The following is a 26,675-nucleotide window of genomic DNA, read 5'->3' on the forward strand; positions in this document are numbered from 1 at the left end:
CAACCACGCATAAACACGCATGGGCTGCAGTGTGCGCTTACTATGAGAACTTAATTGTTTAATAACTTTTTTTATGGACGTACGATCTTCATGAAACTTTTAGATAATGATTATAACATGAATATGCATGTACTTGCCAAAGCACAAGTCTCTAGTATTTGAAATACGCTTTTTACAAAAGTGAGGGTGAGGGGGTGAATTTAGAGGTGGGGGGTAAATTTTAACAAAAACCGAAATTGTATAAATTGCATATAAGCATACATTAAAAATTTGGAGACTCTAGCAATAAAGGTGTAGAAGATATAATTTTATAACTGGGTTTCGATAAGGTTTTTTATCGATAAAAAAAGATCGGGATGAGTTATCGATTTTTAATGATAAACTTGATATGCGCGCTGTAATTACGGACATTTTAAAAAAATTTGAAGTCTCTAGCTCTTATATCTTCTGAAATCGACGCGTTCATACATACGGACAGACGGACAGACGGACAGACGGACAGACAGACGGACAGGGCCAAATCAACTCAGCTCGTCACCCTGATCAAGAATATATATACTTTGTGGGGTCTGCCACGCCTCCTTCTCCCTGTTACATACATTTCAACAAAACCATTATACCCTGATTTCCCATTGAAAATGGGTTCAGGGTATAAAAATAAACAAGATAGCGTGATTTCAAAGTCTTATTCATACTTATATTCATATTGACCATTGTATTATTGTATGTAAGTCTCTGAAACGACCCTATAATATTACAGAAAAGCGAAATTGTCTTCATGGTTATTTTACTATTTAGATATCAGATATATAAGGTGTGAATACAAAATAAATGGGCTGCTATATTACAATAAAGTATCAGTTATCTTGAAAATATGTATTAAGTAATCAAAAATCTTTAGATTTTTCTCAATCGGGATAGGGCGCATCTAATGTTAGTAGAGCCATCTTCGCCTTGCACTTTGTTTTTGTTTGTCCACTTTGATCAAATGGATTTTGGATGGAACATGCATACATACATACATCTACGTACATATGTATATAGTCTATCAGGCTATACGGAGTCTTACATGAGAATCGACTTATCTACATACAGCATGCCACATTTCATTTGCATTCAATTTCAAATTATGCATACAAATGAGTGACAGTTGACGATGTGTGAGTGCGAGTGAGTGTGTGTGAGTGTGTTGGTCCTCTATGATGAATACTTGTATGCATTTTAATTTGATCACGTTACGTAATCAGATTACAAGTAGCGTTACTTATGCATGTTGACTGCGACACTCAGCGCTCATTTTTGCATGAAAAATTATAATTGAGTCAAAAATGCAAAGACACACACACATGCATATGTGTGCTGTCAGTTTGTGTGTGTGTGTGTGTGTGTCAGCTCGTGCGTTGGACACGGAAATGAAATGCATTGAAACGGAAAAGAAATTATAATCCGTAGTCCTTCACAATAACAACAACAACAACAACAGAAACAACAGCAACAACAACTTGACTTGAATTACAAATGTCGCTCAGGCCTGTGGGACTCCTGGCCGAGCGGGAGGGCAAGAGAGAGGGGCTGAGAGCTGGTGGGAGTTGAAAAGTGGGGGCGTGTCGCGTGCTGATGCGACAGACAATCAAATCAAAAGGCGTCAAAGCGTATGTCCTCCAGCATAATGCATGCCATCTCATTTCAGCAAGGGCACAACAAGCAGACGACTTACATGGAGAGACGACACAGGACGACGCAGGACGACGATACCAATGATGGCAACGACGTCAATGGCAGTGGCAGTGGCAGTGGCAATGGCGGCACATCACATCCGTTTCCGCCCCATTCAGCACAAATGCCGCCTTCAGTCAAACGTTTGCATTTAATAACACGTTGTAAAATTGCATTTGCCTATCCAAACACCAATAGCTGCAACAACAACAACAACAAGCCTGTTGTTGCTTTGCTTGTTTTAAAATTCATATTATGATTTGATTTGCTCGCAACAGCAGCAACACTAGCCCCTGCCCCGCCCACATGCGCTGCCCTCTGCCGCTGCTCGCTCTCCCATCTGCTTGTTGCTTAGTTTGTTTGGGGGCCTCGAGTCGCTGCGTGGCACGGGCCTATTTGTTATTCATAGATTGGGAATTACATCCCAGCCATTGGCAATTGTCACCATCTTCTACACACACACACACACACAGAGGGAGGCAGTTGTGGCACGTGTGGATGTCAACTTGTTACATGAGCATCTCCAGCTCTGAATTAATTGTTTGTTGTTGTTGTTGCGCTCAACCTTCCATCACTTGACTGGATAATGGGCAGAGAGGGGGCAGCCCAACGGGGCGCGACAGAAGGGGTAAGTTCTATAGGAATGGCAAGAGGGAGTTCTTGCTACGAGTTTCCGGCATGTTAGGAAGTTATTTGAATCTGCTTACCCGAAATTCATATTTATTTACTATAATATAATTTACTATATATAATTGTAATATTAGAATGTCATGTGAATAGTAGATTTATATAACATAAAATAAATGTAATGTTTATTACATAATCTTTTCTACTTAGATATGAATACATGGGCATATATCATGAGGTAATTTTATTACTAATATCATAGGAGTCAGTGGGCTGGGGCACAAGGCCTCCACCAAGGGACGGCCTTCACTACCCGTACAGAAGAATTTTGTAAAACGCTGTTTTTCCCCAATATAAAAAGAAAAACATAAGATCACCTTATAACCAATCTAAAAAGGAAATGCGTAAGATCACGTTATTAGTATAACATAATAAATGCTGAACCAATTCTCTGTGCAATTCGTATATCCTTCAGGTAGCATCATTCGATGTTAAACATCATCGAAAGGTTTCAAAGTCGTATCATTTTGCGCTTTATTTTATTATAATTTATATAACAATTTTCCTAATAAAGTAAGTAAATTATTGATTAATTAATTTATTTTTTATTTATTTATGTTGTTTATAATTAACTAATTAATTTTTATTAATTTCTTATGCTTAAATATAAGTTTTTATTTTCATTTTTTTTTATAATAAAAGTTAAGCCATAACTCTTATTTTTAATTTTTACTATAAAAATTGAAAGTAAGAGTTATGATTTTTATAATAAAAATTAAAAATAAGAGTTATGATTTGATTTTTACATAAAAATTGATCTGTAATAATTATTTTTGATTTTTAAATTATTTTTAAATCATTTTTGATATTAAATTATTTATAATACAATAATTAAAAATATATATATATTTTTTTTAATTACTCAAAAAATAATTCTTATTTTTTAATTGTTTGCTATAAAATTTATAATTGTTACGGTCCCTGATAAAAAATGCTATTCCGTATTGAGTTGCGCTCAAGACTAATACATAGATCAATCTCAGGTAACTACAAAAACCTCCCACTATAACTGCATGTTGGATGCTTGCTTCTCATATATCTTACATTACACTCGATGTATGCAAGTTCACTCTGCTCTCTGCTGTGAGCTTTTGCTCTATTTATTTTAACATAGAGAGGAAGATAGAGAGAGAGAGAGAGAGTAGCAGAGCGAGAGTCAAGCAGAAGCTCGATAGGAAAATTAACTAGCTAAAGTACGTGCGCGTGTGTGTATGTGTGTGTGGCATGCGTTGCACTCGGCGGCTAATCTCTTGACATGATCCTGTGCTAGGTACATACATATGCACGAGATTGGTCAGCCTGGTCAGCGGGCGATGGCCAAATGCCAAGCAGTTCGTTCGGACCACATTAAATGCTAAAAACAATGGTAGACAGTTTGACGCTGTTGAGCAACTTGGCAGCTTGGCAGCTTGGCTACTTGGCCACTTGGCAACTTGGCAACTTGGCAACATGGCAAGTTGCAATGCTGCAGTTGTCCAGCTGTCTGCAGTTTGGTGGTCGATTTTTATGAGCGCCGTCGTTGACAGCTTAAAAGTCTTTTAGCATGAAAAATATTGTCGAGTGGAGGCTTTTGTTGTTGCTCTTGCTCTTGCTTTTGTTGCTGTTGTTGTTGTTATTGTTGTTGTAGTTTGCTGTTAAGCAAAAACTTTGACTTTTGATGTGTTCTTGCGATAAGATTTTGAGCGAGTGCTGCGATTTATGCCCCTGCCCCGTGGCTGGTCGCAATTTCTGTTGCACTTTTAACTTATCTGCTGCATGTGACAATCAACTCATTTTAGTGGGTGGCAGGCCAGGCTGCACTGTACCAGTGTGTGTGAGTGTGTGTGTGCGTGTCCTCTTAAAACTGCTGTTACTGCTGGCGCTGTCATTTGGTCATAATTAGCGCTGCTTGACGCGTTTTATGCGCATTTTAAGTGCAATTCTCGACTTCAAGCTGTAAATTAATTTCACAAATTGTGCAGCGAATGCGGCGATTTAGTGCGGCGATTTAGTGCGGCGATAAATATCAACTCGACTCATTTCAATACAGTGCGCTCTATCTGTGTGTGCGCGAGCGCGCGCGCTACAGGCACAGCAAGCTGGAGAAGGAGCGAGAGGGCGATAGCCAATGGAACCGTTTGTCTTACTATCTATCTCCTCTTTGACTTAATCTTCATGTGGATTTGTTGTTGTCGTGCGTTGCCTTTGCTTTTGCGTTTGCTTTTGGCTTTGGTTTATATTGTCGCCTTTTAGAGAAACATGATTTTGTACTTTTATTTTATGCTATATTTAAATTGATTTAATTTAATTTCTATTTGTTGCTTGTCGCTCGCTCGCTCGTTTGATTCACCTTTAGTGCATCCATCTATCGTCGCATCTATCGGCTTTTTATGCATATACATGCATATGTATGTATGCATGTGGCCCACAGAGATCGCAAAATTAGCATACAACTTGGTACATTTATCGCCTTCAACTCATTTGTTGTTGTTGTTGTGGTTGTTGTTGTCATTGGTCACGGCCCATTTGGTTGATAGAGAAGAGCTGCGAACAAAGACCCAAAGATACATATGAAAAAAGTTTGTGCCTGTGTGTGTGTTCGTGCGTGGTGTGTGTCTGTGTGCGTGTGTGGCTTGGCTTTTGTTATTGCTGTGTTAAGGTTTGTACGATTTTGTCTTCGCCTTTGTTGACCGCTCTTTGTTTTGTCATAGTGATATATAACTAGCGATAAGACACAGCCAAATCGCCCCCAACGCACCCATAAATAATTTACAAAATGTGAAACAACCAAAACGTTTGCCCCACGGGCAGCGCATGAATTTGAATTTCCCCTCTAATGTGTGTAGGACCTACGGCTAGTGTTAATATGCGCTAGTTAACATCGACTTTCTACTAACATTTCACCAAGCGCGTCGACACCTTTAATGAAATGTTAGTATGAATTTGCATTGGATGCATTTAGTGTTAACAGACATATGCTACTTAACATAAAGGATAATGCACTCCTCTTTTATTGAAATGTTAGTACACCTTTCGTGAAATGTTAGTACAAACTGCAATGAGTGTAGGACTTGGTGCTTGTATGTGCTTCCTCTAGTGAAATGTTAGTATTCCTCTGCTGGAATGTTGGTATATCCATACAAATGCATATATGTATGAGTTTATATGTAATGAATGGTTAGTATATATTAAGTATCAGTAATGTATACTTTAGTAGTCTCTAGCTTTGTCAACAGCATTAAATAAATAAATAAATATAATTTTTGGAATTTATAGTGTAGGACACAATACTTTAGTAAACCAAATTCTATCTTAATATTTAATGTCAGTAAGCATAAGCTGTCAAATGCACTTTAGGGTATTTCGTAGTCGGGCACATGCTCTTAAGACATTTCAGCGTGGAGCCTGTTCATTCATTAAATGTATTTTTTTTTTTAAACTTTTTATTCAATCGAATTTCTATTCGAGGGCGATACAACGATTATATTATATATTTATCAATAAATAATTCTTTTAAATTATAATAATTTAAAAAAAAAAAAAAAAAAGTATTCAAGTGGTTTCAACGTTTTGATTATTTCAATCTAATTCCTAAATATATATACATACATAATTATTTCTTATGTGAAATTCATAAACATTTTGATATGTATGATGAGTAAATTGCATCTGGAATAGAAACTCATACAATCTATATATATAAAAGAGAGTTGTGTAAAAGTGTCTTAGCACTTATAACTCGAGATCTGCTGGACCAATTTTCATAGTTTTTGATTTGTTGGATTTGTCTCCGCCACGAGGCGGATCAGTAGATCTTTAAAATACTGAAAAAATTTGACGAATACTTGAAAAACGCGGTTTTTTCGCTAAAGATTCAAATTTCCATTTATACTCAGTAGCCTTGGCAACAGTGACAGTTTCGGTCCTGTACAGAAGTAAATAAACAAATGTAGTCAGTCAGTCTACGGCACAGCCTCGAGCAGACTTGACTATTCAACAAAAAAAAAAAAAAAGACTATTCAACAAAAAAAAAGAAAAAGACTATTCAACAAAAAAAAAAAAAAAAAAAGAAAAAGACTATTCAAAAAAAAAAAAAAAAAAAAAAAAAGAAAAAGACTATTCAAAAAAAAAAAAAAAAAAAAAAAAAAAAAAAGACTATTCAAAAAAAAAAAATAAATAAATAAACAAAAAAAAAATTGTTTTCCAAATCGAAAAGAAAAATATTTCAAATCAAAAATCTGCAAAAATTCAAAAAAATCAAAAGATTAAAACCTGACTAATCAAAAATAAATAAAAAAAATTCAAAATTCGAAATTAAAAAAAAATAAGTTAATTATTAAAAAGTGTATTTTTGGCTTTTTATATTTTTGGACTTTTAAACTTTATAAATATTTCAAATCAAAAATCTGCAAAAATTAAAAAAAAAATCAAAAGATTAAAACCTGACTAATCAAAAATAAATACAAAATTCAAAATTCGAAATTAAAAAAAAAAGTTAATTATTAAAAAGTGTATTTTTGGCTTTTTATATTTTTGGACTTTTAAACTTTATAAATAATAATTGTGCGCGTGCGTACAAAAGCTAAATATCTCGAATGTTCAGGTATTTGTTTGTCTCAAACATAAATTTGTGTAAATTATTTATATTTATATTTCTCGATTGTTTTATATGGTTTTGTGCGAGGGCAGTATTACTATTAATAAAAATACCGCGTCCTAGAAGATCTAATCTTTCCCGGCGGACCCATAATGCAATTAGGCAACGGAATATCGCGAGTCAATTATCTGACGAAGAGCGAGAAATCGCCCGAGAAAGGCTCCGCGTTAGTACCCAGCAAAGAAGGGCCTTAATTCGTGCTTCTCAAAGAGAGGCAGCCCGTGAAATGGCAATAAGAAATGGTTCAAGGATTGATTTGAATCGAGAAGCGTTTCGATATGATTGCACCATTGACTATAGCTTGAATCGTTTAGTTTGCATTGGTCCAATGGACGTTGTTTGCCAGCATTGTGGCGCATTGAAGTTTGCTGGTGAAACGCCCGGTTTGTGCTGCCTTAGTGGTAAAGTGACATTGCCATTAGTGGTCCCGCCACCAGAGCCATTGCGTTCCCTACTTTTCTAGCGAGCACTCAAAAATACAATGCCTGTTTCCAATTCGGGGCAGAGACAAATCCAACAAATCAAAAACCATGAAAATTGGTGCAGCAGATCTCGAATTATAAGTTTTGTAACAAACTCTACTTTGTTTTATATATATAGAGACTGTTAGGCGGTACGAAGTTCGCCGGGACAACTAGTTTACAATAATTAACATTCACTAATTTCACTTTAGCCGTGATGTCAAACTGGAAATCGTTCCAAAATTTCTTCTTCTTGAAATGCCTAAATATGAGCTAAATATAACTTAAAGACTCTAGCTCTCATTTTTTTTTTTTTTTATTTCAATACAAATATTGCTTATTTATAGATCTTTTAACGGGTACTCTCAGAAATTTTATCGAATGAATCAAAACAGAGAAGCCTAAGATAGTCTACAAATAGTAAATACTAAATACTGATATTAAATATAGGTAATTATATATAAGTACAGATATGTATATATGTGCATGTTTTTTTAAATACCCATGTCAGATATGAATGTACTCATGTTTATATATGTATATACTTGAGATATAATTGACATGCTGGAATAAATCAAAATTCATTAAAAAATTTGTTAGTTTCATTAGGCGCGCTTGTTTCTAACGAGGGTCCAGCAATGTGGGGCAAACGTCAATATTATTAAATATAAATACGCTAAGTTGCTTCAGCAACAGCAAATTCAACAGACAACAACAACAAACATTGAATATTGATGAAAGGAGCCGCAAATAAGAAGACGAAGAAGAAGAAGAAGAAAAGAAAACACAGACGCGACATTGCGTGATAAACATTTCTCAATGGGTATCCAAATTATGGGGACAGGAGGAAGGGGAGCTCGGATATTTGTGGATTGAGGAATGGCCTGGGAGACGCTGGCCGAGACCCTGGTCGAAAATGAAATGACATGACGTGTTGTTATTAAGCCGAATCCAAAACAGAAACCGAAACAGAAACAGAAACCGAAACTGAAGCGAGAGCGCGATTTTTATGAATGAAATCACGTACTGGTCAGGGGTTAGCTCTGGCTCAGGGCCTGGCACCTAGATCCGAAACGGAATCTCAGATCTGGTCTCGACACACCCTGACGACGGCGGCGGCGGCGGCGGCGGCTTCAAGGCGATTAGCAAAAAGCGGTAAATGTTGTGTTAAACCTCAATTAAGAAGCGGCCCCATTTTCAGTTCTCCAAATCGCGCCGCAACAGGATGTTAACTTGGGCAATTTGAATTCGCTTTGACTGACGCCACACGCCACGGCCAAAGTCTCGAAATTTACGAGTTTGGCTCACAGTGCTCAGCTCTCGGCTCTCAACTCGCAGCTTCCAGCTTCCAGCTTAGCTCGGCTCGCGGCGTTGACAGAGCTCTAAATGATCTTCGGCCGAATAGCTCACGCAACGGGAGCAACGGCGCCTGACAGGAGCAGGAGGAGCTGCCTGGGCTCGCCTTCTCAGCGGCTGCTCGTTTGTTAAGTGCTTTTTAATTTGTTTGTGTTGAAGCGTTTCCCCTCGCTTTGCTGCGCACCCACCCCTTGCCCATGCACACATTCTCTCTCTCTCTCGCTCTCGCTCTCACTCTGCCTTCCTTTTTATCTGGAATCAGAGCGAGTTGAGTGCTATTACGACACCTTCAAAGACCATAACCCAGGCCCATTCCATAGCCACTTAAGCGCATCCCTTGGGGGTAGCTGTGGGTGGTTGGTCGGCCCACTCGCTGGCTGGCTGGCTGGCTGGCTGACTGGTTGCTTTAACCGTTAGCTCTGCCGGCATTCAGCGTTGACTGAGTGCCAAGACCTAATTAAAAACAAGAAATGAACGGAAAAAAACAAACAAGCAAGCAACGGTGTGAAATTTACACGCAGCTAACCAAGCATCAATCGGGCAGCCCTTAATGGGCAGTGGGGCATTTTGTAGCCACTTTAATGAGTCCACGCAATCACTGGCCAGCACTCACACCTGCACCACTCACACCTGCGCCTCTCGCACCACTCTCACCACCAGCCGTGCTGTCACGTCTGCACATCATGTGTCATTTTTAATGTCTTTTTAAATAACTTGTGGGACGAGTGTGAACATTTTCTCATCTCTTATTTTATTTGGCTTTTTTCATTTTTAATGAACTGCCATTGCGGCTCTGTATTAATTTTCGTGAGAGCAGAGCTGAGAGGAGAGGAGCGGTACGCAAGAACGGAGGAGCACAAACTCATGCGAATCACTCAAAACAAAATGGCGGCAAACTTTCCATACAAATATATCTATTAGAGAGCCTAGAAAGTCAGCATTATAGAGACATTATCTACTTAATAAGTTTGTCTATCTTATTTGTCTTAATCCATTGCTATATAATAGTAAGAGTATAATCAAATGCATGTACATATAAACAAAATACATACTGCGTTCAATAAATATAAATAAAGAGTTTAATCTTGTAGTGTAGGCTCTCTGCTCTCCATAGTTTAACTCTGAGATCTGTGAAAATCTCTTTAAAGTGCGAGTCTTGAATTATAGAAAAAAACAGGAAATGAAGATAAGCTAAAGAGAAGAACATATGGCCAATTCTCTAGTGGTGAATGTGACATTCGTACGTTTTTGAGTTAAAAAAAAAAAAACGAATGCCAAAACATTTTTTTATTTTGACGAATAGTGAATTCTTTAGCTCTTGATTAGCTCTATAATTGGTGCTAAATCTGATTTTAGGCAAATATTAGTTTTCAAGATAATCACAAAAAACCAAGAGGTTCGCAGGATACAAAAAACGTAAGTCGCTTTTTAAATGAACAGTTCTACCTGAGATTTTAGCGAAACCTTAAGTGACAATTTACGAATAATTTTAAATTATTATAAATTAGCACATCTTTACAATATTTTTTATTTGATTCAAAAATATTGAGTAGTTTTTTATATTTTTTAGTTTTAATTAGTGTCGAAGGTGACGTGTCGAATGAGACATTTTTTCCACCATACTTTTTTTTTTTGGTAATTTTACATGAATATAGCATTAGCAATGATTTTCAATATATTAAAATTATTAATTATAATAAAATAGAGAAAATTCGAAGTATCATATTTCATTGCATAGTAATGCTCAAAACAGAATTTTTGCACTTATTCGGCTTTGTGTCTCAATATTTCGAGATGTATTATGATAAAATGTATCATTGGTTTATATTAGTTAAATTTGATGGATTAGTTATAAAAAATATGTTAGCAGAACATGCTTTCAAAGACTTTGAATGTTTTGGCTGCGGTTGACCTTTCTGGAGAAATGCCTATATGTAAATCCAAATATTGCATGCGAAAAATTAAGGTCTGCTAACAGATTCAATTCTCCATTTGACAAGATCTATAGCCTATACCATGTTTGACTTGGGAGTTCCAGCTCTAATACATACATATATTTTGAAAATTTATGTAATAGGCAGAAGAGGGCGTGGCAGATATTCTTGATCAGGGCGACTTGCTGTTTAGATTTCTTGAAATATCTGTCTCTTGAACGCGTGGATCTCAGCCCCGTGAGAGCTTGATTTTTGTTTCGATGTCGCATGCTTCAAACATTCAAACAATATCACTCAAGTCGGAACTGGCCGACTAAGCTATGCCCTGAAGCTCAGGCTTAGGTTTCATGGCTGGATACAGAGCTACTATTGCAAACATTCTATGCACAGATGCTTTTCAAAAAATTTCAGAGCATTTTAATGGATGGTATAGAGATGTGCGTATTTGCGGACTCTGTAATATTTTTAATATGTTTTTCTTATGAGTTCGAGGTGAAGAAAAGGTAGTGAGTGTGAGATAGATAGAGAGGGAGAGACAGAGAGAGAGTGAGAGGGAGAGCAAATATTTTGAATTTCCATTTTCAGCGATAACCAAGTATTTTCTATAATTTATTGTAAGCAATCTATGGTGTTATTCTTCTTAGAAATCAAGCTTAGAGGATTATAGAATAGTATAATAGTATCTACCAAAATTTTATTAAAAAAGGAAGGTTTTTTCAACAGCAATATATATGTATTTGCTACATTTATAATCAAAATTATTCTCAAGTGTTATCAATGATATTTAAGTCCCTCGAATGGACTGTTCTCTCAAGGACTTTTACGTTCAGACTTCAAATTCGTGACTTCAATTGTCTGAGCTGTATTCAATATGACTTAAAGTATTATGGTGTGAATAATTCGATTTCAAAAGCCTTTTGTCATTCTGAAAATTCTGAATATCTGAATCCCAAAACTGCAATTCGTAGGGGAATACTGAGTTCAAACTCAACCCCTTCCGGGCTGAACTGTCGGTCTTAATGATGCTTTTCTTAACGTAGGTAAAATGTTATCATACATAATATTATAATAATTATAATAATGTATTTATGTATAATATATACAAATATACCCATGTGAACATTAAAAATTGTATAACATTATATTAAAGCCTACTTGAAGCGTGTTTATTTTCTTAGAGTATAGACTTTTTTAAGTTCTTAATTTTAGAGTGTATATATATTTATTATTTTTTTTAGTATTTTATGAAAATATTTCTTTAGGTTTTTGGAAACTTCGCTTATGCATCAATTCTTTGCTTATTTGCGAGTTTTATGTTTCTTTTAATGTGGGTCGCCTATCTATTCCACCTACATAATTGCGTTATTACTAATAAAAAATAAGCAAATACGAATATTATCTTAATATTATAATATAAAAATAGTAGATGATCACAGTCAGCTTTAATTTTGTATCTTCCTCGTCATTTAATTTGGTTTCCTAAGGAACACGCCTTTTTTAGCCAACAAATAAGAATTTGGTAACTCTGGTTGCCATATTGACGGCTATATAAATAATTGAATTTCGCTGCGCTATCCTGCTGGTATATTTATATCAATATGTATTACATATGCAGGTATATTCTTAAATATGTTAACAATATTCTTATTATTCTGGATATTGGCTGCTTGTTTCGATCAATTTGTAAGATTCAACAACAAGAGTCAAACACAATCAGCAAATACAAGAATAACAATAGTGGGTCAATCCATTCAGTATGTAAATGCACACACACGCACACACACACATTTACGCACACATATTTGGGCATTTCGTATGCAAAGCAATAATAAGATGTACAGCACAATATGAGCAACGGCAGCAGCAGCAACAGCAGCGCCAATTGTAGTCATTTGTAATGAAGCCATTTTTAAAAGTAATAACAACAAAGACAAAAACAACAACGACAATCCACAACAAAAACAACTGCAGTCTGCAGTTGCCCCAAGCGAAACTCCATCATCAAAATAACAACAACAACAACAACAGCACCTCGGCATCCGCCCAGAGCACGCCTGGCCACTGCCCTCTCTCTATCGAGCCTCAGCCTCCATGCCAGAGCTTTGCTCTTATATTATGTACCCGATCCAGTTGCCAGACTCATTCACTTGCACATTAGGCAGCAAATTGACATCGATACTAAGCAACTACTACACGAGAAACTATGCATGCTCGTGTGTACGTGCGCGAGAGCGGGACGGCTGATGGCGTACGAGCGGGCGAGCGAAAGAGAGAGAGCGCACATCATTTAACTGCTGCCAATTTACTGTTTAAATGCCAAACAAAAAGTGTTAACAAGCGCAAAAATAACAAAAGACACTCACACTAGCATACTAGCACACTCGCACACAGCCACACACACGCCCATTAATGCACAAGCAAACACACACACACACCCATACACCCATATACATACATACAGGCAATTGCTCGCAGCAGAGAGCCTGCCATCCAGACAGCCCCTTTGGTGTAGCAGCCCAGACATGTGTTAAAGCAGGCACGCTATATAGGCTGTGGTGAGAGCGAGTGCGTGAGTTGTCTCTCTATATGCTGTGCGTGTGTATTAACCAGTTTATTGGGGCGGAGCTTACAGATGCTGGATTATACACGTTTGTACGACAGGGTGGCAGCATCCTCAACAACAACAGCAACAATAACGACAGCAACAACAACAAAAGCGACGGCATCATGGCGAGAGCAGCAGCTGCTCGGTTTGGTGTTGAGTTTCGCGCTGTTGCTATAAAAAACTCTCGCAATGCAATTAATTAGTATTGTTATATCAGTGTAGATTTTTATAGCGACTAAAATACCAGTGTGTGCGATTTTTATAGCAGCTAAAATGTCATTCGCACGGCAACAATCAATGGCAATGTCTGCTAGCAGCAATAGCTTTGCCATAAAATGTTTATGGCACGCCAACTAACTGTTATGTTTGGTAGCCAGCGCTCACAGCGTCGCGGCCATTGCCAAATGCGAGTACACAACCACTGAGAGAGCGGGAGAGCAAGCGAACGTGAGCGAGAGAGAGAGAGAGAGCGCGAAAGAGAGCGCTGGCGCTGATTGAAACCTAATGAATGTCAATTGCTGCCAATTACGACCAATAAATGCAGGCAATAGATGACAACAACAGCAACAAACACACCATGGGAAACTCACCTCGGCCGAGAGCTGAGCACGCGGGTGTGTGTGAGCGAGACGACGACAGGTGCGCGCGCTGAGCAGTCGACTGGCTTGTTTGCTTTTGTTGTCTGTTCTCCCCACTTTTTTTACGTGTTTTGTTTTGGCCGTTAACAGCCGCCAGCAGCAGCAGCAGCAATAGCAGCAGCAGCGGCAGCAGCAGTTGCCCGTTGTGTCCGCTGCTTGGCTCAGTTTCGGTTGAAAGCCAAAGGCGAGCGGTTCTCTCACGGCTTTTGTTGAGCTCGGCTCGTCTCGTCTCGCCGTTTCACGTCTCGTATCGTCTCGTCTCGTTTTGTTTCGTTTCGGTTCTTGTGCCACACAGAAAGAACAGCGGACAAAGTTACAGCGCGCTGATAGAAAAGACGCGAGTGCCAAGCACAAATAAACATAAAGAAGCGCCGTTATTCGTGAATATCTTGCCAATTGTATTATTTTTTTTTATTGTTATTGTTATTTGAATATTGGTTTGTGCCGTCGGCAAAGCTCAGTGGGGGAGCGAGACAAGTGAAAGAGTCGGCGCCACCACATGACCACAATGCCACCGGAAATGTCCACAACTACGGCAGCCGTTGGGGACACACCGGGCACCCTTACGACCTCGCCCTCAGCCACGCAGGCGCCGCGCTCCCGCTTCATGATCACCGACATATTGGCCGGTAGTGCCGCTGCGGCAGCCGCTGCTGCTGCCGCCGCTGCTGCGATGGCGGCTGCCGCCGGACGCGGCTCGGCCAGTCCGCCCGAGGACTGCTACGCGCCGCCGCCCATTCGAGATGGACAGCAACAGCATCAGCAGCACCAGCAGCAGCAGCAGGCGCAACAGACGCATCAGCAAGTCCAGCAGCAGGCGGCACTGCAGCACTACTTGGCCCAGCAGCAGCAGCTGCTGCGCTTCGAGCGCGAACGTGAGCGCGATCGTGAGCGGGAGCGGGAGAGGGAACGGGAGCGGGAGAGGGAGAGGGAGCGGGAGCAGTATCATCATGTGGCGCCACTGCTGGCCCACTTCCCGCCCAGTCACTATGCGGTGCTGCAGCAGCAGCAGCAGCATCCACACGCACATCTACATCGCTTCGCCAGGCAGGCGGGACGCGAGAACTCGCCACCGCTGACCAAGGACTGCCACACAGCAGCCCCATGGAATACGGTGAGTGCGCGAAGCCAGTCAATCAGTCAATCAGTCAATCAATCAAATGAGTGAGTGTGAGAAGAGAGAGGGAGAATTAATGAGCATAGAAGCATAGACTCAACTTGACTGACAATCAGTTCAACTCTGCGGTGCGGAGGTAAGGACTAGGACTTTAGTTTTATTTAGGTAATTTCAAGCAAGTCAAGTTCAATAGTGAAAGTTAGGGAAGTATTTTTGCATTGCATCAAGGGTTAGGAATTCCTGAATTCCCATTCGATTTCATAGGTCTCTATTATTGTATTAACTCTATGAATCTGTCAAGTCGTAATGCATTTTTTAGCCAAGATTATGTTAGAATATCTGCATATAATAGAGTTTATTACAGTCTTGTCAATTGCTTCCTAAAGTTCTTAGATTGAATTTAAATAGAAATCTAGGAATGGTTCACAGCTCTCGTCACTCAAATCTCTGCTCCATTTTATCCAAGATAACTTTATATAGATTGGGGTCCATTGCAGTCTTCTCTAGCGAGCCAATCTACCTGCCACATCTATTCTATTACTCCATCTAAATAATATATGTATCCCATTGGGGTTTTTCCTTTTGCGCTGCTGCCACAGCCTTTGAATCCGCACACACATCCGCAACATCCGCTTGCCCATCATCCGCATCCACATCCGCATGCGCACCCGCATCCGCATCACCATCAGCTGCAGCTGGAACGGGAACGCCTCGAGGCGTTGCATCGTCATGGCGCCAATGTACCGCTCGGCGGCGCCGGCGGCCTTGTCGATGGCCAAGATGAGCGATCGCGTTCGCCCCTTGTGCTCCATTCGCTGGACGGCGGCGGCGGCGGCGGCAACAGCAGCAGCAACAACAATAATAGCAGCAGCAGCAACAACAACAACAACATCAGCGGGAGCAGCAACAACAACATCAACAACAACAGCGGGAACACAAGCGGCATGCTGCTGGGCGGCACGGGCAGCAGCATCAGCGGCGATCAGGCGAGCACCATCGATGACAGCGACAGCGACGACTGCGGTAAGCTAACGATTTATAGATACAGAACCAAATTTCGGCAATACACACATACACATACATCATTTATCTATGTAGTATGCATGTGTGCATAGGCCATAGTTGTTGGTCGTCTTTCTCTTTCGATTTGCTGACAAATGACATTTGGCGCTAAGAGAAGGTGTTGGTTGCTGTTAGGGTTAGCAGGGCCTTGGGCCATGTTAAAGTAAACTGTAAGTTGGCCTAAAGTGGGCTTTAAATAAAATTGGGAAGAGCATTAGGCAAGCTGATTTTAGGCCAGTTTTAAGTATGCTTTAGGGACTTTATTATGCGAGCTTTCGAGCGTTTCGTCTAATGAGCTTGCACTGAGCTTTACATTTTAAATGGAATGTAAGCAAAGGGCGAGCTTTAAGGCATTTTTAACATGAACTTGGAGTGAGTTTTACGCTTATTGGAGAGAGAACATTCAGTGAATTTTAGGTTTTACCTAAAATGTGAGCAGTTCGATTATGGAACCGATTAGGGATAATCTTTATATTTATATTGGTATAAACACTAAGAACCAGCTTCAGGGTACTTTCAAATTGAACTTAAAATGAGCTTTACGTTTGAATGCGGTCTATGTATTCTTTTAATATATTTCAAGTGAGCTTTGGATTGGATTGGGTTGATTGTAATCTGTCAACGAGCTGAACTATAGAAAGAGAGTGAGAGAGAGCTTGTTCAAAAGGAGATTTTTTTTTTTTTTTTCATATAGAAATACTTTAATTGTTGATTCATGCGAGTTTATCTTGTAGTTTATCAATTTCGTGGAAAAATGTAATTTATGAAATTTGCTATTTAAAATTAACAATGTAATTTATGCGAGCAAAATGCGCTTGATATGAGCTTTTAATGAGTTTTATGCGAGCTTTTCGTGTATTTCATGTTGTTTTATGAACTGCTTCTGCAAGAAGGAATCATTTAATAATAGTTCACACAAAACAGAGATAATTCAAATTCCTTATGTGTATACAAATTTAGTTAACTTTTAATATATATTGTTTAAGACTTTCAAAAGAGTTTTTCAGCTAAGTAGAGCTTATTTAAAGTGAAATAATTAAATATGCAATGAGGAAATTGAGGTTTGATGCATTTTCTGAAACGTTTTAGCTGCAAATATGAAATAAATTTTTGATGTGCATTGTGTTTTCACATTTCCCCCAAAGCTTTTCCACCTTTGCATGGCTCACGTGCTTTGCAACAACAACAGCAACAGCAACAGTAGCTGGTTGTGAATGCGGTTTGTGGCTGAGTTGCAACTGAAAAGAAAGAGAAACAAAAACAAAAAATGCATCTAGCTTAGTTGGAAATGTGGATAATAATATATATAATATATACATACATGATGAGTCTCACTACAACAACAGCAGCTGCCAGCTGATTAACTGATTCACTGTCAGCACTGAGGCTGCGCTATTCACAGTTCTAATTATGTGGATATATTACGAGGTTTCTGTTAGTCATTCACTCTTCGTTTTCGCTCGGGGTGTTAGTTGCTATGAGATGCGTTGCAGCTCAACTAGCTATCCTTGGCAGAACACCCAAATATCGACGTCGATAACGGCAACAGCTTCAGCTTCGGGCAAAAGCCCACGTTCTATGCACTCGGGCTACCTGTCAAGTGCCACCTGCCACCTGCTGCCGATTGCCTGCCACCTGAGCTCAGACGGCTTTTCACATGCAACAATTTAATTGATTTTAATGTTTTTGTTTTTGTTGTTGCTGCCATTAGCAGCATTTGTATTTGACTTTTGTTGTCGTTGCTGCTGCCTGTGTTTTTTTTTTTTTTTTTTATTTTTTTATTATTATTATTTATTTGTTAAGCGCTTTTAAACGTTATGCAAATTATGACAAATTACTATTAAATAGTCGTAAACGTGCGTTGGAAATTGATTTTGCTGCGAGTTGTGTGAGCTGTTATGGCAGAGAGACAGAGACAGAGGGAGAGAGAGAGAGAGAGAGAGAGAGAGAGAGAGAGAGAGAGAGAGAGAGAGAGAGTGAGAGGGGGAGAGGGCAAGAATCTGTCGACTGACTAGTTTGATTCTATTGCTAAACGACTGGAACTGGGCCCTACACTCTGGCCGACATCATTTCTTTGTATTCGAATCAGCTCTGACGACATTCTGCATAAACAACAATGGATTTCATATGCAGCATTACAATTTGAAATTGATTTTCATTATCGAAACATAAAACAATACGAAAGGGGGAAGCATAAAAAATCCATTTAAGCCTAATTGGCAGACAGCGATAGCGTTTTGTTATGGCTCAATAAAAATCAGAACAGGGCCAACAATCGGAGATGAACAAAAGAGTGCTTAAAATAATATAACTGGAGCTTATGAATGACAAAAAAAAAAAAAAAAAAAAAAAATAAATAAATAAATAAAAATGATTATGATTTAATTAAATTAAATTAAGATAGTTTCGATACAATTAAAGTATAAATTAAAATTAATATAATAATCGTTGAATTTATAAAGAAAGACCTCAATCAGCCCAAAGTCACATTGGATTAGGTTCTATCGAGTCACACTTTCATCTAGCCATACAGTAATTTATCTATAAAGAAAGTTATCTATCTATAAATCATAATTTAGACACGATATTCATACGAATTAAACTGTTTAGACCTATTATTGATTCGATTTGATCAACCGACGTTTTTAAACTCATTCGCGATTTCACGCACAATTCTAATATCGTTGGACTTGTGCTAAAGTTAATTAAATATAATCATCATCACAGAGAGGGAGAGAGAGAGAGAGACAGAGAGCGAGGTGTGTGTAAGTGGAGGGAGAAATGCGCCCCGCGTCGCTGTCAATTCAAGAAATTCTGTTTTGATTTGAGACACAAGCCAAATGAAAGAAATTTAAAATCCATAAATGTGTTGGCCACACCACAGTCACAGCCATAACAACACCCAGCCCACACACACACACACGCACACGCACACGCTCGCACACGCTTATAATCAGCTGGATGTCGATTCTCTTTCACAGTTGGGTCGAGTTTTTAGCCCACGCTGCGAGCTTCGATTTCGAGGCAGTCCACAAAAAAAAAAAAAAAAAAAAAAAAAGAAAGAAAAAAAGCAGTAAAAAAAGAAAAAACAAACGAAAAAACAGATTATTTTCCCCTTAATTTTATTATATTTAATATACCCTGTAGATATTGGGCATATTTAACAATGCATATTCAGCTCAAGCAAGGCTATTTATATACATTTAAATCAGGCTTGCTACATAAATATAGAAATTTTAGTTTGTATGGTTGCATTTTTAAATAATGTAATATCGATAATTATCGATAGTCATAGCTTAATATAATCGGTGATTCGTGATGTGTTGATACTTGAGTCTAAATGAAGTCTATATCATCTTCTTGTGTCTTTAATGTATATTATATCGATAAATATCGATTTGAAATTTACTTTAGTTTGCAGCTCGCGCTCTTGATGAATTTACTGGGGCTACGTGTTTAATTAAAAAAATTTACATTGTCTGTTTGCAACTTAATATTTTGTAGTATCGATAAATATGGGCTTCGAGCTTATATTTACTTACAACTAGCAAAAAACAAGCTCAATTTTCATAGCATTGTTCCAGGGTATTACTTAGTCGTCTCCCTTCTGGCTGCCCTGCTTTTTTTTGTGTGCCTCATAATCGCTTCGCAAAAAAAAAAAACAACGTTAATTTAAATGGCCTAATCGAAGCTCGCCAGCAACAGAACAAGAATGCGCTTCGAGTTGCTCTTGTTGTTGTTCTTGTTGTTATTGTTGTTGCTCGTAACTGAAATTTGTTGCTCACCTCAGGGCTTTGGTGACACTCGCGTGTCACTTGAGACGCGTGCGAGCGACAGTTGCACATCGGACACGACCCGATCCGCAGCGCTCCGACCCGTCCCAGGATCGCTCAGGATGCGAGTGACGATAAGGAGCTTCTCGCATCGCAGGCGCGCAGCGCGTTTGAAATTGAGCTTTAGCTTGATTCGAGCCGCTACTCTGAGCTGAGTCGCCGTCTGTCAAATGAACTGTGCGCTGATCCGCAGCGACATGCAGACACTCGTATCACACCTCTCTCCCCTCCGCACCCCCCCTCTCGCACCCGTCTCACATTCTTAGTGCTCTGCTTTGTTGCTGTTCTCTGCTTATATTTATAAAATTATATATATGTATACATATATCGTTGATTGAAATTAATATTTTGTTTCGTCTCGTTTCTTAAACTTTAAGTTGGCTTCCAAGCGAAGCGTGTGGCCGCTAAAAGCAGCAACAGCGACAACAGCAACAAAGGCAACTGCATGTAGCAAGTGCACACACACGAATACATACACACACTTATACACTAATGCGCCTGCGTATAGCTACAGCAAGTTCGTTGCCTAAGTCTTTCGTTTTCTTTGTGATTTTTTGTGTTTTCGGAAAGGCAGCGCAAAATTTCTAGACACAATGCATAGTTATATATGATAATGCATACAATCGCGTTACCGTTATGCAAGCATTATTGTAGCATTTACATTTTTAGTTGCTGTTGCTGCTGTTGTTGTTGTTATTGCTGTTGTTGCTGACTGCATTTAGGCGTGCACATTATCAAAATGCTGATAAACGTTTAGCAACAAAAATGAACAAGAGCCGCGCAAAGCAGCTAAATGAGACTTGTTGTTGCTTTAATTAAAATGCAAAAAGGCCAATTGCAAATGTGTTGCTGCCATGCGCAATTAAATGCAGTCAGCAGCAACAGCAACAGCAGCAGCAGCAGCAACAACAACAACAAAACTTGGCCAAGCGCTGAGACAGTCAGAAGGCAGAAGGAAGTGCGCCAACAGCGTTTTTGTCTGCACAGTTAAGCATGTTTAATACAGTTTAGCCACAAGCTCTTAATTACTAATGCACGGCGAGCGAGAGGGGGCACTACTTGTGAGCGAGATGGAGATATTGCGGAAATGTTTTGCTGCCTGAGTTTCGACTAGCTGCGAGCAGCGTGCAGCGTGCAGCTGCCAGCTGTGTGTTGACTGGTTTTAAGTGCATGCACACTCGGCCACAACAAACATGGCTAAAAAGGGCGAAAAGGAAATACACGATAGCTATACACACAACAAACGAACAGACAGACAAAGAGAAGAAGGCAACTGTAAATCTAGTGAGCAAAAAAAAAAAAAAAAAAAACGAATTTTCTATTAACATTTTTATATACCCAAGTGTGAGCTTGAACGTCTGCTTAGATATTTATCAAGGGATTATTAACTATGCGCTATTTTCTTCCGATTGCATCGTATTAGCGATTGCCAGAGTTAAAAGTTTGTTCAGCAGAAGTGGGGGCATGGCGGGGAATGATAATACAGATATCGGGATGCTTGAAGATCATTTATCCGTTTAGGCTTAATATTTTATGGGTGTCGAAATATCAATTATTTTTAAGAGAGTTTCCATTAACGGGGAAAAACCTGTACCTTGGGTACTATTTATCATAATAATATAAAAAATGTAAAAATATCATTTACATATCATATGTAATATATCATTTGTCTTATTTTTGAGAGACAGAGAGAGAGCGAGCAGAGGTGATTGGGGGGATGATGAATTGCTGCTTTAATATCATTTATTTGTTCAAGCAACATGTTTGAAAGAAGTCGAAACTTTAAATTCAATTATTTTTAATAGTTTTGCTAAGCTGAAAATGCTAAAAAAAAAAAAAAACACAAATTAAATCTGAACAGAACTCATGCAGGCAGAATGATATATACAAATTTATAGTCACGTCTATTAATAATAATAATAAATAATAATAAAATATAATTTGTTTAAAGCAAACCATTATATTTGGATTTAATAGTAGACTAAGTATTAGAAATAGGCAGGATGTGATATATGATGCTGGACCAATGTTAAACCGATTTTTATCCCTTTTTTTTATAAATAAAAAAAAAAGCGAGTAAATATTCTTTATTTTTCTCATGCCTTGAAGTTCAATCTTTTTTTAATTTTTAAGGAAAAGAAGAAGGAAAAAAACATCTTCAATACTAGGGAATATTCATATTTATCATATAATGTTAATATATATAATATATTCCCGTTTTTATTTTGTTAAATTCAGCTTTGATTATTAAGCTTTGATCTCATTCTCTACATTAGGCCAATATATCGTAATATAGATATACACATACTTGAATTGGTTTACTTTATAGATTGCCCATAACTTATAGATTTGGATATATCATAGGTATAAATATGCAACAAATAATTATATTTATACCTAAGATTCGTATATGTATATATCTTTGTAAAGTAAACCAATTAAGATTTTTTGGGCAATGCGTGAAAGGAAAGCAAAAATGATGAGATTTTTAGACTGTTGTACTTCTATATGGAGATCCAATCAAATCAGCTGCAACTTAATTGAGAATACGTTTATTTGCAAAATGAAAAACTCAATTAAATGGCAAATTGCTTATAAATAGAAGTTGATCCATGATGAAATTGGATTAGCGAACAGACTCAAAAGTATTTTTTGAGTACTCGCTATGCGATTTGTTAGGCTTCGTTTCACACGTTTCACAGCAAAGGAGAGATAAATCGAGTGATTGTGTTGTCGTTGTTGTTGTTGTTGTTGTAATTTGTGCTCATAAAGTGTTTAATTGCAAATTAGTAATGGCATGCCACAGGCCGCAGTTGTGTTTATCTCGTGTTGCATGTGTTCTAGCCATAAAGCCAAGTACAAGACGGATGCTAGACAAATGTATGTATAGATAGATATGTAGTAAAGAGAAAGACTAAGCAAGCGAGAGACAGAGAGAGAGAGAGAGTCATGTTACAGCATTGACATTAACATATTTATATATATATATGTATCAAACAGGCGGCAAAGACGATGACGGCGAGGATAGCATGAAGAATGGCAACAGCAGCGCCAATGGGGACTCCCATTTGGGGCTGAGCCTGAGCAAGAAGCAGCGCAAGGCGCGCACCGCCTTCACCGACCATCAGCTGCAGACGTTGGAGAAGTCCTTCGAGCGGCAGAAGTATCTCAGCGTGCAGGATCGCATGGAGCTGGCCAACAAGCTGGAGCTGAGCGACTGCCAGGTGAAGACCTGGTATCAGAATCGCAGGTGAGTCGTCGGTTCCTTTGATTGATCAGCCAACCAAGGCAAGAGCTGGGGCAGGGGCAGAGGCAGAGGCAGTTTGCTTGGAAGGTGGATTAGCCAACTAGCTAGCTAATCAGCGCCTTTTATGGAACCGCCCATTTCTTCGCGCAATTCTCGAATAAAAACACTTTTAATGGCTACCCCCGAAAGCCGTTTCGGTTCACTCCATCCGCCCGTCTGCCCGTCTGCCCGTCTATCCGTCGGCCCATCTGCCGAGCGGCGAACCGGTTCGGAATCAGTGCCCGGCGCTGTTTATGCGTTTTGTTTTTATGCTGATTGCTTAATTTGCTGCATTTTGCGCAAGAGTCGTAAAATGCTTTGCTGTTTATTAAATGAGTTGTTTACTTTTTTCGTGCGCCACTCGCCACTCGCCGCAAGTTTGTTGCCTAAGTCTTTCGTATGGCGCATGTACTGTCGGTGCTGCCTATCAGGGGCTGCGCGGCGTCATCCGCTATTCGATTCGATTTCTAATGGCATTTGCCGCTGCTGCTGTTTAAAAATAGCTGCCAAAGTCGCTGCCTTATTACGTTTAATAGCGTTTTTTCTCTCTGTCTTTCTCTCGTTTATTATTATTCGCTGCTGTTGTTGCTGTTGTATTTTTTCTCATTTTTAATTATTGCCCAATGACTTGTCACATTTCGTCGGGCATTAAAAGCGGCGAAGAGACTCAAGCGGCGACTCAGACTCCGACTCAGACATTTACAGTCTGGCCGCAGTCTCAGCATCTTCCATAGGTGGGCAAAAAGTCAACCGGATATTGAGAACAGACTTCGCAGATGCGATCACAACGACTTGCCAATGCACTGCCAAGAGAATGTGGGTGAGAGAGAGAAAGAGTGAGGGAGAGGGAGAAGAGTAAAGTAAAATCTTTATTTGTCATGCATATAAATATTTATCTATTTTGCACTGCCAAGAAAAAGAAAGGGAGTAAGAGATAGCGAGAGAGAGATAGAGATAGAGAGAAAGTATAGTAAAAATCTTCATTTGAGACATGTGGCCCAAATACCTCAACTAATTGCATATGCTCTGCTGCAGGGTATTCGATAGTTCTTACCATCATTCTATCATGCAAGAAGAGAGTGAGACAGATAGAGAGAGAAAGAGATTCAGAGAGCATGGCCAAATCTTCATTTAGGTCATGTGACCCAAGTGCCTTAACAAATTGCACATGCCCAACTCTATAGAGTATTTGGTAATGTTAAACACTTTCACAGCTGCAGCCGGTGGACGCGCGAAAATTGCAGCTCAGCTTCAGCTTCGGGCTGGACGCTGGCCCGACTGGCGCCTAGGCGCAATTAAAGGATTTGCTAAAGATGCTCTCGCTCTCTCGCTCTCTGGCTGCGCCTTGGGCAAGTGCAGGCGTGCCTAGCCAATTAGGCCGTTCACTCTCTCCCTCTCTCTGCCTTCCACTCTTGGTGTCTGTGTGGTGGGCGTGCGTCGGTTGGGACTGCAAGATAAATGACAAAACAATTAAGTGCGAAATATAAACAGCAATAATAGCAAAGGGCAACTGACGGCGACGGTCGGCCGTCCTGGCGCTCAGCGGGCGGTAAGGACACGCGCAGTCAGCGGCATGAGTCGGCACTCTGTGGCATGATTAATAGCAGGAGGCAGCCTCAGCAGCGGCAGCGGCAGCGGCTGCCGTCATTGCGGATTAGTTTGGCTTAGATCGAGGCCTGCTGCCTAATGCCGACTCGTAGTTTTTCGTTTTTCGTTTTTTTTAAGCATTCGACACGCAACTAATCGAGTTTTTCTCCTTCTCTTCTTCTTCTTCTCGCTTGTCTTTCACAGAACCAAGTGGAAGCGCCAAACCGCCGTGGGCCTGGAGCTGCTCGCCGAGGCCGGCAACTACGCGGCCTTTCAGCGGCTCTACGGCAGCGCCACGCCCTACTTGAGCGCCTGGCCGTACGCAGCCGCCGCCGCGGCCCAGACGCCGCACGGCGCCCCGCCCTCGGCCATCGATATCTACTACCGGCAGGCGGCGGCCGCCGCGGCGCTGCAGAAGCCGGCGCTGCCCGCCACCTACATGTACCCCAGCCGCATGCCCCCGGGCATGGGGCTGCCGGGCATGCCGCCGCCGCCGGGAGCCGCGCCCATGCTGGGCGGCTACTATGCGCCGCCGCTGGCGCCGCGCGAGCGCTCGCCGGCCACCAGCCAGAGCGCCAACAGCGAGGCCGACTACGAGCGCAGCAGCAGCAGTCGGCAGCGCCTGCTGACGCCGAGCCCGCCCCTCAATCCGGGCAGCCCGCCGCCGCGCCGCGATCACGGCCCAGCCGAGGAGGCGCCACTGGCGTCAGCGGCCAAGACGCCGCCGCTGGAGGCGGAGCGCGGGGAGCTGACGACGCTGACGGCGCTGCCAGCGGTCGACGTCGACGAGGACGAAGAGGACGAGGAGCTGGCGCTCGAGGTGTGAGGCAGAGCAGCGGCCGCAGCAGCAGAGCTGGATCTCAGAGGGCGACTACGAAATGTCTCGCAACAAATATGAAGTAGATCTATAAATAATATACAATATATAAATAATATATATATGTAGTCGTAGTGTATTTTTTTTCTCGATCTAACTATTTAAAACGTAGCTTAAAGGATTTTTGTACATTTTTGTAAATGTTTTGTACATAAGCAGGGACATTTTTTTTTTTTTTTTTAACCAATTTTTTTTCTTATATTTAATAATTTTTTTGTGCCTAGTCTTAAGACGTCTATTGTGTGTTGTAACAAATAAAAGAGCAAAAAATAAGAACGATAGAGTGAGAGTGAGAATGAGAACTCGAGATCGAAATCGAAATCGAAACCGAAATCGAGAATGAGAACGAGCTGGAAAAGAGCAATCGAGATGCGAGGGCCTTTGTTTTTGCAACTGTGCGCTCGAGTGGCTGGCCGAGTGGCCGAGTCAAGTCGCGGTCCTTCACGTCCTGAGCGTAATGCGAGCTGACACACGAGTCTCTTGGCCGGAGCCTCTTGAAAAACTGTTGCATTTTGGCCCTGGCTGCGGCCTGGGAAGGCCGTGCCCTAAACTGTGTGTGCCACTTGCAAATTGTTAACATTTGCCAATCTTGAGCGGAACTGAAGTTCCCGCAGCTCTTCACGGGCGACGCGCAGCTCGCTGAGCTCTCACCGTAAAAGACGGCGCTGCGCGGCATTGCGCGGCGTTCGAGTGCGCCGAGCTGCCTCGAATCGTTTCTAATTGACTTGCAACCCTCAAGGGGTGGCTGTCATTGAGGTGGGGTGGGGGCAGTGGAGGGATGAGGGCAGTTACTTTGACATGAATTTGTATGTGGCGCGGCCTGCTGTTTGTTTTGCTTATTTAGTTGCCGCTTGCCATTTTCGCAACTTTTGTTTGACAA

At 40.3% G+C, this 26,675-nt stretch overlaps 1 protein-coding gene across 1 annotated transcript; it reads left to right on the forward strand.

Moving 5' to 3' along the window:
* The first annotated feature begins 14,176 nt into the window (after positions 1–14,176).
* On the forward strand, positions 14,177–26,071 carry LOC6584856 (homeobox protein B-H2). Its single transcript, XM_032732441.2, has 4 exons — positions 14,177–15,147; positions 15,750–16,173; positions 23,046–23,295; positions 25,123–26,071. Exons 1-4 carry the CDS (start codon positions 14,533–14,535, stop codon positions 25,742–25,744), a joined length of 1,911 nt encoding a protein of 636 aa, XP_032588332.1. The 5' UTR covers positions 14,177–14,532; the 3' UTR covers positions 25,745–26,071.
* The last annotated feature ends 604 nt before the right edge of the window (positions 26,072–26,675 follow it).

Source organism: Drosophila mojavensis, unplaced genomic scaffold (genome assembly GCF_018153725.1).
Source record: "Drosophila mojavensis isolate 15081-1352.22 unplaced genomic scaffold, ASM1815372v1 contig_136, whole genome shotgun sequence".
Classification (NCBI taxonomy): domain Eukaryota; kingdom Metazoa; phylum Arthropoda; class Insecta; order Diptera; family Drosophilidae; genus Drosophila; species Drosophila mojavensis.

Bases quoted from the DNA above. Each gene is read 5' to 3' on its own strand.
- LOC6584856 (XM_032732441.2), top strand. From the start codon at position 14,533: ATGACCACAATGCCACCGGAAATGTCCACAACTACGGCAGCCGTTGGG. The intron at 15,148-15,749 runs GTGAGTGCGCGA...CTGCTGCCACAG, and splicing joins CAGCAGCCCCATGGAATACG to CCTTTGAATCCGCACACACA. The intron at 16,174-23,045 runs GTAAGCTAACGA...TGTATCAAACAG, and splicing joins CAGCGACAGCGACGACTGCG to GCGGCAAAGACGATGACGGC.